Genomic DNA, 16,395 nt, shown 5'->3' with positions numbered 1-16,395 from the left:
ACTCTGTTAGTGTGACTCATAAAATAGGAATTAGCATCAACAACCAACATAAAAGCCCCAAATGCACCTTGAAGATAGCACCATGCGCGAGGATTGCAAGTAATTGGTACATGGGAGACAAATGAGTCTCAGTTGGAGAATTTGCAAAACGGGCTTTAAAACTGTCTTGTGTCGTATTCGATTTTGGGTTTTTATGTGGCGATTATCATCTGGTGGGATGAACAAAAACACAATAAAATGGGAGCAAGCGTCGTATAAAGCATGGCTTGTCATTAGGCAGGTGCAGTCTTGCTACAACGTAGCTGTATTCGACAACCTGCCTTTTCTGTATACTTGATGTGGTCTAAAAGAGAGAAAAATATAGCAATTTAGAAATAAAGTGATACAATTCGTCATTTTTCTCGCAAACCGCAGTTGCCATGGAAATCAAACTGAGAGATGAATGGCTTCTGATTTTGTTACTGGGCACTGTCATTTATGCGTTTTATTCGGCTTAGACGCTGGAGCATCACAAAAGCTGTGGACACCGTTAGTTGATGAGGACTCATTCAAAAACGGTGGACTACTGGATGATTGCTGGAATGGCCTTGGAAATCGTTGTGCTCATCGTTATTGCCTGTATATCAAGTACAGTTGAAGGTAAGGTTTGAATTTAAAACAATGGAACTGTGTTTTTCTCGACTCAATTTTGCAAAGTTGAATCTCTCAAAATGGAAACTTTAACAGAATATCAAGAAGGCTTTTAAAAACATTCCTTAGATTTCCCAACCCTACCTAAAACGTAGTTTTGTCACAAGTGTAGTCTTGTGTAGAATGGTGAAAAACTGAAATAGTTTCTATAAAAGGCCATCGCTTCACTCATGCACAGTGCGCAGTGGCCATAGAATTCCACTGTAAAATGTAAAGAAGGCCAAATAAAAGAAGCAAACAGAGATGGCAAAGGCTCACGGAGAGACCGAAATGAAAAGCGACATTGAGACGGAGAATGTATGATATCCAGATACGAAATATGTTATAAATCGTTTTTGTTAAACGATTTAAAACATATATGTGACCATATGTGACAGTGGCCATTTAGATTCGGTATGAAAGGAACCCCCGGTAAGCGCGTTCAGTAGCAAAACCCCTTTCCTATCGGACAAGCTATCGGACAGGGAGACTGCTCCGGTGGTTGATCACTGGCTTATCCATACAAAGCTACATTGTGTGCAGAGGTTGATCTGTTATTCACTCCAAAAAGAAACCCACTTGTGATTTTTCACTCCTCAATGCGAAGCGATAGAACCCCTTCGCCGGCTTAGATAAAAATCCTGGCCTTACTGTTGGGTGCACAATGGACCCTTAACTTACCCAGGCACTTGCCCAGATTTTATCAATATTCATGCGCTGTCTATATAAGGGGCTTCTGTTCAAGTTGTGTATACAGGCGTGCTGAAAGAAGATACAATTTCCCCAGCCACTTCCGCAAACCTTGCATTCATTTCTAAAACCTGGTTATTTGCTGTCGTCTAAACAAGTGTTTTCAATTCTATTTTTTACTCAGCCATTCTTCCCATGGGAAGGCAGGCAGGCAAATATATGCTTGGGTGTGTTCCTTTTTGAAAACAGACAACAAATCAGTCGAGCTTGGTAATGGAGAATGACTTTTTTCCTTCAAAAGTAGCAGCAAACATCTCCCAATTTCAAAACTTCTGTGCTATTTAGAATAAAACTGGAACTATATTCAATATTTAATATTTAATTGATCCCCCTTCCCTGCACATCAAACGTATTGTGACATTTATGTATGTGTGACAGGATTTACCTATTCTTGCAAACTACATTATTTTGGTTTGAACGTCGTTTAGACGGTAATTCGTGTGATGACTCCATTGAAAAAAATGCTTTCGACCACTTTTTAGCCCGATGCCTTCAATATATATTATTCCTGAACTTATTTGAAAGCTGTTGGTATTTGCTTGTTCTTTACGTGTTTGCACCCCCGGTACCCTTTATGCTCCGTTTATGTGAAAACCAATACACTGAGTAACGTTAGAGTTTACATGTGGATATCGATGAGGAAAGTGCGGAATGTACTGGTCTTTGGTGTTTCTTTAATACAACATAAATGGTCTACTACTTCGAAAGAAAAGGTAACTTCACAAAACAAAACAAAACAAAACAAATTATAGCCATTTGCATGGAATAATTGACAAGCCACTAATTACATTCCGACTGGAGAGAAATAAACTTAGCCGGGGAATAAAATCAGGAGCGTATTTCAAATACATTTCTTTGACGAGCTTCTACCCATCCAAAGACTTACGCCCGACCATATCGCCATGTATAAAGCACTGTAAATTTTCCCGAGGGTAATGGAAGCCAGTAGACTTTTCAGTGGCTGCGTCTTTTGATTGACAAAGCCCCATAATACTTTATCAAACCTGGACCACGTGTGGTTTTTATTTTTGACCGTCCCACCAATAAACGGTTTTCTTTTACTCCACCCCGCGAAAAATAATAATTCTTCCTATCTCGGCATTTCTTTATCCAAACCTGGATCATGAGGGAGGTTTATTTTTCTGCCTCCGAACCGCGTAATTGTTATTTTTATTTTGATCTTCCAATCCGCCAAAAGTATTAATTCCTCATATCGCAGCATTTATTTTCTATCCAAACCTCGACTACGTGTGTTTTTTATTTGCTTACCCGCCTCCAAATAGTTTGTTTTTATTCCGAGCATCCGACCAATCGAAAATATTAGTCGTTCCCAATCTCAGGATTTCTTTATCCCAAACTGGACCTTGTTAGAATGATGTTTTTCCTGCCCAAGCGCGTAATCATTATTTTTATTCTGAGCATTAAACCCACTAAATGTATTTATCCCAACCCGGATGCTATTCGAGTTACGTTTTCCTAGCACAACCCTGTAATAATTATGTTCATTCCGAGCGTCCAAACCGCCAAAAATATTAACGCTCCCCAATTGAACATTTCTTTTCAATCCGAACCTGGACCATTTGTGGATTTTATTATTTAACCCTTATTATTTAGCCCTGTATCATCCAATGATTATATCTATTCCGACCATCCAACCAACCAAAGTTCTCCGAATCTTTGTTGCCACGATACCATTCTCCACGCAAAGGAACGCGGCATTAACATAATGTGGCTCATGTCTGGGAAGGGTGGGGAAAACGTTTAAAAAAAAACCAAGTCCGTATTTTATTAAAACCAGCGGCAGTAATAAAACAGTTGGTATCACTCATCTGAATATTTAATCCGATAAGTTATTTTTTGTTAAGCTCTGGTTTTTCTCCAAGGGGCAATAAATTGATGCACCATACTGACTTTAACTGCCTATGAACCGAACTGGGGTAGGCTGAATACTGGACTGGCTTTATAACAGTCGAGGTAGGGTCCGACCCTTTTCATACCGGGTCTAAATGGTCTTGTATCCACAATAATTTATTTGAAGCAAACTATTGGACAGAGAGAACCTTCTCCACCCGGCTTTGTGTTGGTCATTGTTATGCTGGTATCTCAGGAGTTCTTTTCAGACATCTACGGGCGTGCTAATAAGTGACAATGGCCTTGAGCGTGTATAGGGTTTGGAATTGTGGGTGGGGGGTACCCCTCTGTCCCCTTTCGTGACTGGTATATAATAATTTGCCCAATCGGCTGTCCTCTAACCAGTGTCTTCGTAGTCTCACTAATTAACTGAAACTTGATAAGTCGAGAGATGTTCTTATTCTTATTTTTATAATTTGCTTTAATCACAAGCGATGCCCTGCCTCATGGAACAGGAACCGGACCCCGCCTCCCAAAACAGGTATCGCTGGCTCCTCCCAGTGGAAGAACCCTGTCAATGCAGCGAGGTAAAGATTGGTCCACTCAACACCCGCGTGCCTTACCGACCGTTTACAGTGACCTACTATAACGCCCTTCTCATCAGTAGCAATCCGGTGGAGATCCAGTCGTGGCTGAATTGTACCGGTAACGATTTCATTACAACTGTATGAAGTAGACTGCCATATCTTTCGTATACGGATGTCGGAGGCTGTAGTAATCGACTCTCTGAATAGCTTGTTTACCTTTCCAAACTTTCAATTTTTTAACAGATTGTGTCAGAGCAATTTTTTTTGCAAATTAATTAAGTACATTAGCTGATAACATCATTTTATCATGGAGTCCATGATTAACTTGCAAGTCATTATTGAATTGCAGCAATTTCACCAATGGCATCATTCTAATACATTTGCAATATTTTGATGAGATAGTTAAAAACGTTTTAAGTTTAGCTGCAATGAATTATTTTGCAAAACAATTTTTCCACATCTGTGTGCTACTTTTCTTCACTGCGTGAAGACTCTTACATACTCCCATTTGGTTAAATGCATAGAGAAGTGCATACTTTTAAACAATTAAATAAAACTGGAACTATATTCGATATTCTATGAGCAGCATTTTGTGACGGATGGCTGCACAAGGACACTATAAGCGAGCCTCTAATTTTGTTTGACACCAATATACGTACAAGTGGCCCCCATTGTGCCTGCAATTTCCCGACACCAGAAATACGTGCATATCCTTCAACTGCAATAATAACAAGCTGTCGATGAATGTCTCTGCGTTGATGCCGTCGAGAAAAGCTTTCAAACGATGGAGCATATATTAAGAAGTCCATGATGAGCGTGTCAAATTTAGCCTTGATGAATAGCTGAACCTTAAAGAAACAAACAACAACCAACGAAGCGGACACGCATGGTTTCATGGCTTATCATAAAGAGGGCGAACATTCTGGTGGCAGTGAAGGAATACTGGTATTGAAATGAGTGCTTCCACTGTGAAATTGGCTTGGAAACATTTAACTGTGTAAAAGAATGGTCAACTTGCCTGCTATCTAAAATGAAACAACGAATCAAGCAAAGCGAATGATACTAATGAAAGTAAAACACCCAAAATAGCATTATGGTAAAGTCTTTATGCCGTAAGAGATGAATGACACCTTCAAAAGAAATTAAAATAAACTGAAGACAAAAAGTGCAATTTTCTCTATTGAAAGTTTTGTTTTCATTGTCGCTGCCTATTTGTGCCCATTAAATGAACATGTATATAGTTAATTTCAATTTGCAGCGCATAGTAAAATGACTTCTCAGTATTGGAGATACAAAACGAGCACACAACTTCATTAAATCATAAAATACGAGAATCTGTTGTAGACTGCCTGCTTTTGATACGAATTACGAAAGCTGCTTTGATTTGGATGTAACGGGCGGATTTAGATGTTTATGAACGAAATTTAATGCCTGGAGAATGAAAAGCAGCCAAAGGATTAGCAGTATGATTTAAATTTATTTCAATGATCAAATGAGAAAGGATGCATCTTTATGTTAACGTTCAGATTTTACACATGACACAAGAAGCGTGAAATGGGTTATGAAAAGATACATCAGCCCTCTTCAAATAAAATCACAGTTGTCAATTTTGCCTTTCTTGAACAAATTTTAGTACACGACGTGTATATCGCGAGGTAGCTACACTGACATGCTCTCGTTGATCCACGTGACTTGACGTCCATCCACCATTATTAAAGGCAATGAGAGTATTTCTATTTAAGTGGTCTCTTTCATTTTTTTCCATCCGAAGTGTGCATGAAAGCCTAAACTGGAGCCGCAGCCCATAGGCCATAAAAGGTCACATTAGAACAAAATTCCAATATTTCGGCAAATTTGCCCTCCAGAAAATGGACTCCGGATCTGCCCAGCATTTAAATATATGACAAAAAAGCGGAGCCCGTATCCAACATGCGAACGAAAATGACAACCACTATGAGTGACCAACAAGTACCAAAAAGTATGACAAAATAACGGCTATTTTTTAATATAACAGACGGCAAACTGCGATGTTGAAAATAACACCGATAATGTAGAATTTTATTATTACTGGTGTTTATTTTGGGCAAGAAATGTGGTGCTGGGTAACATCGTTATTTTGCATTACGAGAAGCCACACTTGCACTGGTGTTAGTTTAAATTCCCCCAAATGGTGTCATCTCACTGTAGTGGTTATCATTACGTGGTAGAATCACGTAATGATAAACTTCAGATTAAGGACAATGTAGACCATTAGCAGACCACTTTTTGTGCTGACAACAAACTGAGTAGGCCTTTTCATCTTTTACTGCAAAAGCATTGCTGTATAACTACTGAAGTACATTACTTATTATTATTAACAGATTGGTTTTTATATTTGGTTTTTGGCCAGGTAATGCTGATTTATAGGCATAATTATCAAGAAAGATAGCGCTCAATCAGCCATTCTGTTTTTGACTCTGTTCTGCATGAACTTAAATAGGATAAAAGAACTATTCATTATAACAATTAACACATTTACGCAATACTCTCAATGAAAACACATCATAAACCCACTCTCCTTTGGACCTACTTAACAGAACATGTCTGTAAGAGATATACACGGTATATTCACCTGTTGATCTAATTCAAATTGACAATGAAAGGTTGCTAATAAGACTACTTTCAGAACAATTTATATTTTCTACAGGAAAAGTGATTTCTTCCTTACACTGTTTAGAACTTTATGTATTTCTATATTTGTGGGGGATATTCAAGAGGTTTGGTACTTTTGGCAGCTTTATAAAACGAGGCACAATATCAAATAACTATTGCCCTTTACACCTACAGTACATTATGCCAAGAATTAGCAAGAGAACCCCCTGTTGAAAATTGAAGTATGCCTATGCTGTATTGACCAATCAGACAAATGTTTAGAAGGCTTCCTTTCAAAGACGCATGTGCTGTAAGACAAGTTTAACACCAATATCACGTAAAAACCGGTTCTTCTTTTCAATTTCAATGCCTGAGGAATTATTTTACCCCTCCGGAACACCAGGTTGTATTCCAAAATAATAAAAAAAGATTGGTGTTAAAATTTCCACAGTTTTTTGCAGTGCGGTTATCCGAACTGTAAAATATGCAATGTCCTATGTAAGGCGTTTGCCCGAACGCTCTTCTATGGCAATGGTGGACGGATTGCCTGGTGGCGGATGGAGTGGATTCAGCCTTACACGAGAAACAAATTTTCATTTTAAATTTACTTAAATACCTGGTGCATTGTGTCATTTTTGTTTTTCATTCTGTATTCATCTTGTATGGGGATATGCTATGTTTGTGTATGTTGCCCCTGAAGTGGATGTGCTTGATTTTTTTTTGTAACTCCTTCAAGGAAGGGTCGTTCTTGACAAGCTTAAATAATGAGAAAAGCCTTCTTGGGAGTTCCCCCATTTCATGGCTGATTTTGTCCATGGCTCCTGAGATCTGCTAACTCATTGTTAAGGTTTCCAATGCTTTTGTAGAAATTGTGTTATTGTTATATTGCACCTCAGGGATTAAATAAAGCAAGTCTACAGTATCGTGGAACTTTCACGAACATGTGCAGTTACTTGTCAGGACATCCTTATTTCTCATTACGTAACATACTTTGTTCCTCTTGACTACACGACCAGCGCTTTTGTTTGCTTGTAAACAGGGGGGGGGGTCGTTTGCTTCAATCATTTTTTTCCGGATTCAAATTCATATGCTGTTTTGTTTGCTTATTTTAAAACACCACTCATGTGAAACAAGTTCTCTTTTATTTGGGATTTGTAATGGGATATTTTTATATTTCTCTCCAAATGTCAATAATTCAATTTTGTATATATTCAGAGTGTGAAATAAATATGAATGAATGGCCAAGGGTCGGCTCGTACTACAGGTAAAAGCGAAGCAAATATGACGTTGTGAAAGATTTGCCGGGTAATACTGTTTAATACATTTGACCTGACGTCATAAATTTCCGCTTTTGCGTGAAGTATGAACAGGCTATTATGTGGTTAATTAACAGGTGTCTTTACTTGCTCCGTGGAGAAACCTCTGGGCATGGAGGATGGGCGCATCCCAGATAACCACCTCACTGCCTCGTCTGTCTTGGGAAACAAGCGAAATTGTCATGGGCCTCAAAGAGCAAGGCTTTTGCTGGGTAAGTTCTCAACAGGCAAGGACGCAACGTCTTACGGTCCAGAAATTGTAGTTTAGATCGAGACTGCAGAAGAAATCCGGGAGCAGTCGAGAGGGCACCCTGTTACTTTTTACTTCAAATAACGAAAAAGGCAGTTACAACCACCACTTTTATAGGCAAAGATACAAAGATAATATTTAAGAGACCATCCATAATACCGCAGCAAACGGATAATTTATTGAGGAAACTATCACCAATGCCGGATTAAAAGAGAAATAATATTCTACGAAATAAGTAACCTATTCCTGGTTACTTACCCAATTAAAGTACGCTGTGCCATTAATATAATTTTATCAAACGCTATCTCTAAAAATGGAACTCGGTTATTCGCAATCACGGAAAAAATTTCCATCCCTTGAAAAGGTTTCCCGTGCAGAAACATGTTACCTTACGTAAGTACATTCTGATAAATAATTTGTTTATACTTTGAGCTCTGCAATGATGTTGTAGGCTTAAAAGCACACACTACAAATTCCAGAGGACGTATCATTCCGCAGAAGCCTACCTCGTGGTATAGGTTAGCATCATGTTCAAGGAAATATTTCACATGAAGGAGAATTCCGGATTGAACTGTAGGCCTTCTCTGTGTTTTGACAATGTTGCTTTCGGCATTGTTTGTTTGTTGAACTTCAAGAGGAAGGATGCTTATGCGGTGAACGGCTTGGAATGGAGGACGGAAGTATTCCTGACTCCAGTATCACTGCCTCCAGCGTTTTCAAAGAGCGACCAGCCGCGCCTGACAACTGCGAGCCTCACAACGGCCGGCTGAACTACCCCGGAGTAGGCTCGATTGTCGGTGGCTGGTGCCCGGCCAGGAATGACAAGGAATCCCCATGGTTTGAGGTAGATTTGGCCAAGCAACTGCAGGTAGAGGGAGTTATCATTCAGGGCAGCGTGGATCCATTGGGGAGTTGGAGGGAGCGAGTGACAGCGTACCAGGTGCAGTACAGTAATGACCGAAGTACCTGGGTGTATGTGACCAATGGAGGACCTGAGGCTGGGCCGCAGGTAAAGATTAAATGGTCTATTCTCCCGTACCTGCTCAGAATAGCAACTGCCTCGGCACAGTTGGATGGTTTGGTTATTAGGCCTAAAATAAATTTCATTGCCATTCACAAGGAATTTCCAAAAGATTACTGGAATTGAGGCACAGTATACAGGCCAATAAGTATAAATTATCAACGGTAATGTTGTGTGCACAATGCCATGTATTGGAGGGAATATGTTTTGGGGGTGCTTTTGGGATGTACAGGCCTACAAATGATAACGTTATCTCCAATAAAGACCTATATAAAAAGAAATCAATTTCCAATTGTTTAATTTTTCAATTATTGAGACCACTTTGCGTGACCCCTTGTGTCTAGTCGCACTCTGATTTGGAGACTTCAGGGACTTCAAGGACCGTACGTTTGAATGTCCATCATAAAGGCAGAAACATTAGGTGATTGTCTTTTTTTGTTTTGCTTTCCTTCTAGATAGACAAAATTCACCTGATGACACATTTGGCTGAGTCAAAGTTAACGATAGAAATCCTGGTACGATAGAACAGAGACTTTTGCACACATGGTATTCTGTTTATAAGGGCAAGCAATATTTTTTGTTGTTTTCGTTCGTCTAATTTTCCTTTACTTTCGTCTGCATGATGACAGACATTTGATGGTAACGTGGACCAAACCACCCCAGTCAACAGCAGTTTTAACAAGCCCATTCAAGCTCGCTACATCCGTATCAGACCGACCAGCTACAATTCTTGGCCCTCGATGCGGGTTGAACTCCTCGGCTGCAAAGGTAAAGCCCTTTTAACCCTTTGTGCGTCGATTATGTCTGTGGCGTATTACCCTTAACTTACCAAAGTCTGTGGAGCCCATTTGCCCCCGGGTCCTATACAAAAATGGTCCGGACCTCTTGACAGCAAACAAGGTATAAATGCAAGACATTTGCAGATAATATTTTCTGTAAATATTGCCGGTGTGGAATCTTTCACACCGCTGCAGAAGCTGAAGATCATAGTTTGAGATTTTAACAACTGGACTTATATAAGTGCTCAAAGCTTCAAACGAGTTATCCTGTTAAAAGGTGAACATGTCGTTTTTCCGGGAATTGCAAGATATTATACTTGCTATTGTAATATTAAGGCATGTATTTACCGTAGGCGCACGTGTCATGTTGAAAGTTTAACTGCCTTGAGCAGGAACACCCCCTTTTCGGTTGGAAAGAGCCATATTATTTTGTCGAGAGTGCTCAATTTTTATCAGTAGTGATGTGGCCGTAAGGTATGCATTTCATAGTCATCTGTGAACCAGCGAAGCTTAGAATCTGATCCTACCGATGGAACTCGCGTTGCTAGGGAAAAAGGGGACCTCTCGTGGTTCAGTTTGATTCACATATACCGATCTGCAAAGCCCTGCTCCACTGTGTTCTGGCCAATCACAGCTGTGATTTGTGTCCGACATACGTCCACAAAAAGTCCAACATGCGTACACTGGCGTAAATGCGATGCACATGTATAAAACATGCATGGCACTGGAGAAGCAGTTAAGCGCCCACATGCACAGTGGGTGTGTCTCACGTGATCGGTGTATTGTTCAAATGTACGGAAGCATCTTGCTGCCAACGCCAAAAATTATCTCGTTTAATTAAACGACTTATTATCTCGTTTAATTATCTCGTTTAAATCGATACATTAGCTATCTTGTTTAAAAGACGTATTATCCCGTTCAAATGACATAATGTAGATTTAATAATATCGTTTTATACAAGATGAAGTAATTTTTCACGTTGGCAGCAATACGCCTCGCACACATGGTCCATCTTAAAATTTGAGTGTTCCACAAAAAATAAGGTTTTGATTTACCTTTCCAAACGGCTGTGTGGGCTATGGGTGATGAGCAGAAGCATGCGCATGGGCGCGAATCCTGGGGAGATGGGAATTATATATCCTCGGACATGTTGACCAGGAGAGAGGCCATTAAATCATCTCAAGGGCGGACCCGGGGATCTTGGGGATGGGCGGTCAGGTCCGAGATTTTTTTTTAAATTTGTCACTTTTTAGTATAAAAAATAATGAAACACGAAACATGACATATTACTTACAATGGTATTGCTACACTTATTCCCCCATTTTCTCGGTTTAGTTTTTGCACACGGAGAGACGTATTTGACCCCCAACGCCCTGGATCAAGGCTTACATTCCACCCACACACTTTGTAGTGGTGGGAACGAAATTGAAACAGATTGTGAAGATTTTTTCGGACTTTCCAAAAATAAAAATGTGCTCAAATATTAGTCAAAAGGAGAGAGCAATCAGATGTACACCTGTATTATGGATGTCGCTCCCGAAAAAGGCTTTATGATGTTAAAAGGTGTCAACCCCCCTCCCCTCGATTTTCAACTTTCCAATGGGAGGTCTTTTTTCAGAAAACCGATGTCAAAATGACTGCAAAAAGTTACCCTAGAATCTCCTAAGGGCTCATCTTTGAAAAATATGCTCTGCGGAGATATCCGGAAAAATGTCGAGGGGGAAGAGGGCGGATCTCTTTGAGGGAATTAAGAGAAAAAAGCCTTTCACATGTTTAGTTCATTTCGATGTTCTCAACGGGGAAGGTATTCAGGTAACACGGGTATCCGCTGGAGTGGTCCCTGTGTCCCATCAACTTGATCATTTTGACAGCACTGACCCCTGGCAAGGTGACAGTTTGCCGCAGCATGGCTGTCAAGTTCTATTCTTGCTCTTGAAACCACTGTAGGAACAGCAAGGTGCGGTTACACTTTGATTAACATTACTAAGCAATCATATTTTTTTCAGCATAGCAGGATATTTTGATTTTGTTTGAATAAAGGCAAGACTTCCCGAGCAATTAGGCTCCTCGAGCAGGTGTTTATCGCACAAATCTTACCTACCTCGCTACCAACACCCTTCGAGCAATTTTAAGGGAACATTCGGAAAAGGAAACCGCTCCAACCGCTGGTTTTCTGGGATGAAAACTTTAACTCTCAACTGTCCCATCTGGAACAACGACCTCAAATGTAGAAAATGTTGAGAACTTTTCTATGAACAGCTATATCTTCCTTTTTAAAATGATCACCCCAATCATGGTTACAAAGAAAATGCTCTTCAGAGCTCCCAAGGGAGAATTCTACAGTTATTGAATTGGTCTCAGATTTGTGTTGACGCTGCATTAAATTTAACTTACGTTCTTGTCTCTGCAGCAATTTCGTCTCCTTTATCCCTTCATGGTGCATTGTCAAAGCAAAGTCAAGTTTTGTCACCAATAAGGGCTATATACTCATTGCACTCTATGAAAGTTAAAAATGCATTTTTTAGAAATCCATACGCGATTTTGTGAGCAGCTTCTTCGTGGTATCGAAGTCTTACGCTTTAAGGATACTGCTTCTATTCTCTAATCTGATGAAAGAAATGAGAAAAGGTTTTGATTCATAGATATTTTAGCACCTAGGCCTATATCGCACAGTTTCCTGTATTGGAAGCCTTATTCCTTTTTTATTCTAAAGCGTGACCAACTTCAAACTTGATTTCTCAAAGTTGATCTCTGAGAGTAGACCTGTCACTTTGGAGAAATTGTTGACGATATGCCCGCTGTGTCGTCCACCAGTTTTGAAGGGTAGTAAAGGTGTTGTGGGGAGATAAGGGCGGCAGACTCTCACACCTTTTACTTGAAGGGGGTCTCTCTCTCTCTCTCTCTTTCTTTCTTTGTACACCAGAATCAGTGGGTTTCTTGTGCTGGTGTGCCGCTAAGAACGATACCAATCCCTGGATGCAAGTCAATTTCAATAACACAGTACTTATCACGGGGTTGATCACCCAAGGATGTGGTGATGATGACTGCCAACAATGGGTGACAGCGTACACAGTGCACTACAGTAACAGCGGCCAAACGTCCTGGACCACGGTGAAGGATCACGAGGGAAAACCAGTAGAGGTCATTGATCTGTAATTTCATTTCCACATTAGTTTATTTCGAGTCTTGCACACAGTTGCCAGCTAATACCTCGTAGCCTCCCAAGAAAGCTGAATATCTTTTTCAAAGCTATAATCTTGAAATTCGTCTATGAAAAGAGACACGCTGATTTCCCTATTATCTATTTCAGAAAATAGTTGTAGTTAGTTTTACCCTAAGGAACTTCATGAAATACTGTGGTAATATAGCAGTGTATTATTTGATTAAGGACAAACTAATCCTACTTCAAGAGAATTAAGTAATGAAAATTGTCTCCCAACGCATCTTAGGATTTGAACGAACTCTTCAGTTTTGGATAGAAACGTGCCAAACTTCAATTTAATGCTAGAACAACAACTTCTAACGTTTATTTGTTGACAATAAACGTACTTTCTAGTTGCTTTCTTTCTCAGGGGAGGTTACCTTAATTAGATGGAGAAACTCCTCAAATACTTTAAAACCATACAAAAGGCATTATCACAAACAGACAGTGGCACTACCCCCTTGATCTATTTCAGGTGATCAATGGCAAACTGGCTGAAAAGTGGCGCATCTGAAACAAGCTAAACCTTTACTGACATTCATTTCTGATTTCTATTTCCAGTTTTTGGGGAACAGTGACAATCACACCCTAGTCCCAGCTCGATTTGCGGAGGTCGTGCGCACCAGGTATCTTCGTTTTTTACCAACTGAATGGAACGGGCTTTGCTGCATGAGATTTGAGGTGATGGGTTGCACTGTTGCCAACTAAAGGCAATGGGTCTGCTTTCAACTGAGTTGAGACTGCACCCTGATGGCTTCATACTGATGGCTCTTTGGTACGTGCAGGGGAAGAATATCAGTGTCAAATAGTTATATTTATTCAGCATATCTTCGTTAAAATTAGCGTGGATGGAGTTTTCGATGGTGAATCAATGACTTGAGATTGCAAATATAATGTGTGACAGGATGTAAATAGAGTGAATGCTATTCACAACAGCACGCAACACAAATAATAATTACTACAGCACGCAACGGAAACAGACACCTTGAAAACTGCTTCGTTGGTTTTATTTACTAGTTTGAAAATGTTTTATTTTAGTTTTAGTTTTAACAAGATTTCAATAACAGTTCTGGTAATTGTTTCTTTTCAATATGAATATTCCATTTCATTTGATTCAATCAAATACATGCACTCTCAGACAAAACTACATATATGTAATAAAATACCGTTTTAGAAACACCACAGGAACTCCCTAGGAGTTATGTAATAAATTACCGAACACTTGGTCAGTAAAATGTTTCTTCAACAAATTTACGTCTTTTTATGTAATTGTATTTACACCATTATTAGGTATAGAAAGTTATGTAAGATTGTAGTTAGTGATGTGTAATTATATTTACATAATAGTTAAGTTAAAATATTTATGAAAGTAGGTGAAACAATACTTCATTTCCATGCAATATTATACCCAGTCACACCAACGCAAAATTGACCTAAAATGACAACCTATATTTTTATTTGTGCTGTCACTGGGGATTTTTGAGCCCCATCCTGTTATTGTTGGTTTGAATATCAATTTCGTTCTAAATGGTTTAAAAATCATTCGTGAATGTACTGTGGCGAAACAGGGTAGCTGCGCAGACTTGTGTTTAGTCTAGGTCATTAATAATTCAGGCACGTCTAATTCATGCATTACACATGCCACGGTAACCAATCAGAGGCGAGCATTACCTTAGGTCTGGGCGCTGGCTGCGTGGGTTGCCGGGACTTCTCAAGATGGCAGCTTGCTAACAAGAGCTCTGTGGAGTTGTGTTGTATTCTGGGTTTCGAGAGTAAATCTGACGTACGACCGCTGGTGGTTGGGGATCTACCTCAAGTGTACCTGGTGCGATCGGTTAGTGTGGTGCTTGTTCTCAGTTGCCGGAGCTGCTGATTATATCAGATCTCTTTGAAGATTGGGGAATCGTTGTACAGTCTCGTTTATTTAAGAAGTGGTGGATTATAGGGTAAGGGAACCCATGTGCACCAGTCAATTGGGGAATTAGCGAAGCTTAGACTAGAAGGATTGTGTGCCGTTGTTCCATGCTTGTTGGCACAGCGACGGTTGGTTGCGGTCCTGGTCTAGGAGCTTGCTTTCCTCTGGTGAGGACTATTATAATCGTCTTCTTAATCAGCTTACCTATGTTATTTCGTAATAACTTGAAGTGGGTGAGGGTTATTTAAGTCACCTTAAACCTTGTGGCAGTTTGGGAACTGTGTTGCTTGTAAGGCAGTATAGATTATTGTTGTACAAGTCTACACCGTTGTGTTGTGTTGTACAGTAACGAAGATTGTAATTGCTTGTGTGGTTAAGACTTATCAGTTATAAGCCATCGGTATATTATTTATTTAGACTTGAGGGTTACCCTGATCACTGTGAGGTTTACCTGGTGATTGTGAGGGTTACCCTGATCGCTGTAAGGTTTAACCGGATCACCGTGAGGGTTATTCTGGTGTAGGTTAAGGATAAGGCTTATTAATCTCGTTCGTGGTGCAGTTGACCACGTAGGACTACCTCCCCGTGAGGATAATTTTGTATATAGTTAATTGCTGTTGTATATAACGGATAACTGAGCACTGGCATTGAATTAACCAATCATATAATTGCCTTGGATATCACTGGTCACCGTGAGATTTAGTTCAGTACTCTATCACTTATTGACATTTATTGTAATCTTTATTGGCATTGGGATCAATTACCTAATCACAAAGCGGTGGTAAACTTCCACCAAACGAACAGCCCCTAAGGCATAGTCCACCTTTCGTTAACTGATACCCCCCTGCGTTTGGATAGCCGCTCATTCTTGCGTAAGGTTAAATAAATTTATTTGTGCGGTTAGGCCAGGTCAATTATGCATTATGCATATACGATGAGCTTGACGTACGTATCCCTGAAGTCATAATGGTCATCATTTGACGTGTTTGATCACAAAATACTTAAGAAGGGGCATCATGTATGTTATGGTACATGTACATTGCTGGTTCAAAACTGTGGTACCAGGAAACAAACACAATTTTCTAATAACTGGATTTCAAGCCTTTTGCTTACTTCAGCAGTGAAGGCCTACCCCCACCCACGTGCACACACAGGCATAGATGTGGGATAGTTCCTTTGTTCTTGTGAGAAGAAAGTTTGTACAACATGCCAAAATGTCTAATCCCTTCCACTTGCAACGGAATCCCTTTTCTGGTTGACAATATCGGCTAAACGTCCCTTGTTTTTGCCACAAATAAATACAATAGGATACCTCACCTTATTCCAGTACCCCACAACCCCTGTATACACACACTCACATAAATCAATTAAATTCCAAAACTTACCAACTTGCAATACTTTAGGCCAGTGAATCCAAGGGTCTT

The 16,395-nt window shown here is 39.8% G+C and overlaps 1 protein-coding gene across 1 annotated transcript; it reads left to right on the top strand.

Moving 5' to 3' along the window:
- The first annotated feature begins 350 nt into the window (after window positions 1-350).
- On the top strand, window positions 351-16,395 carry LOC147797706 (lactadherin-like). The gene is made up of 8 exons (XM_087142466.1): window positions 351-639; window positions 3,763-3,975; window positions 7,882-8,016; window positions 8,690-9,063; window positions 9,531-9,590; window positions 9,705-9,843; window positions 12,778-12,995; window positions 13,618-16,395. The coding sequence occupies exons 1-8, from the start codon at window positions 537-539 to the stop codon at window positions 13,762-13,764; spliced, it is 1,389 nt and encodes a 462-aa protein (XP_086998592.1). The 5' UTR covers window positions 351-536; the 3' UTR covers window positions 13,765-16,395.

The sequence above is a fragment of the Acanthaster planci genome, linkage group LG10 (genome assembly GCF_054643075.1).
Source record: "Acanthaster planci isolate LZ-2023a linkage group LG10, COTS_SCS, whole genome shotgun sequence".
In the NCBI taxonomy this organism is placed as follows: domain Eukaryota; kingdom Metazoa; phylum Echinodermata; class Asteroidea; order Valvatida; family Acanthasteridae; genus Acanthaster; species Acanthaster planci.
This window is presented reverse-complemented; position numbering and strand designations above follow the sequence as displayed.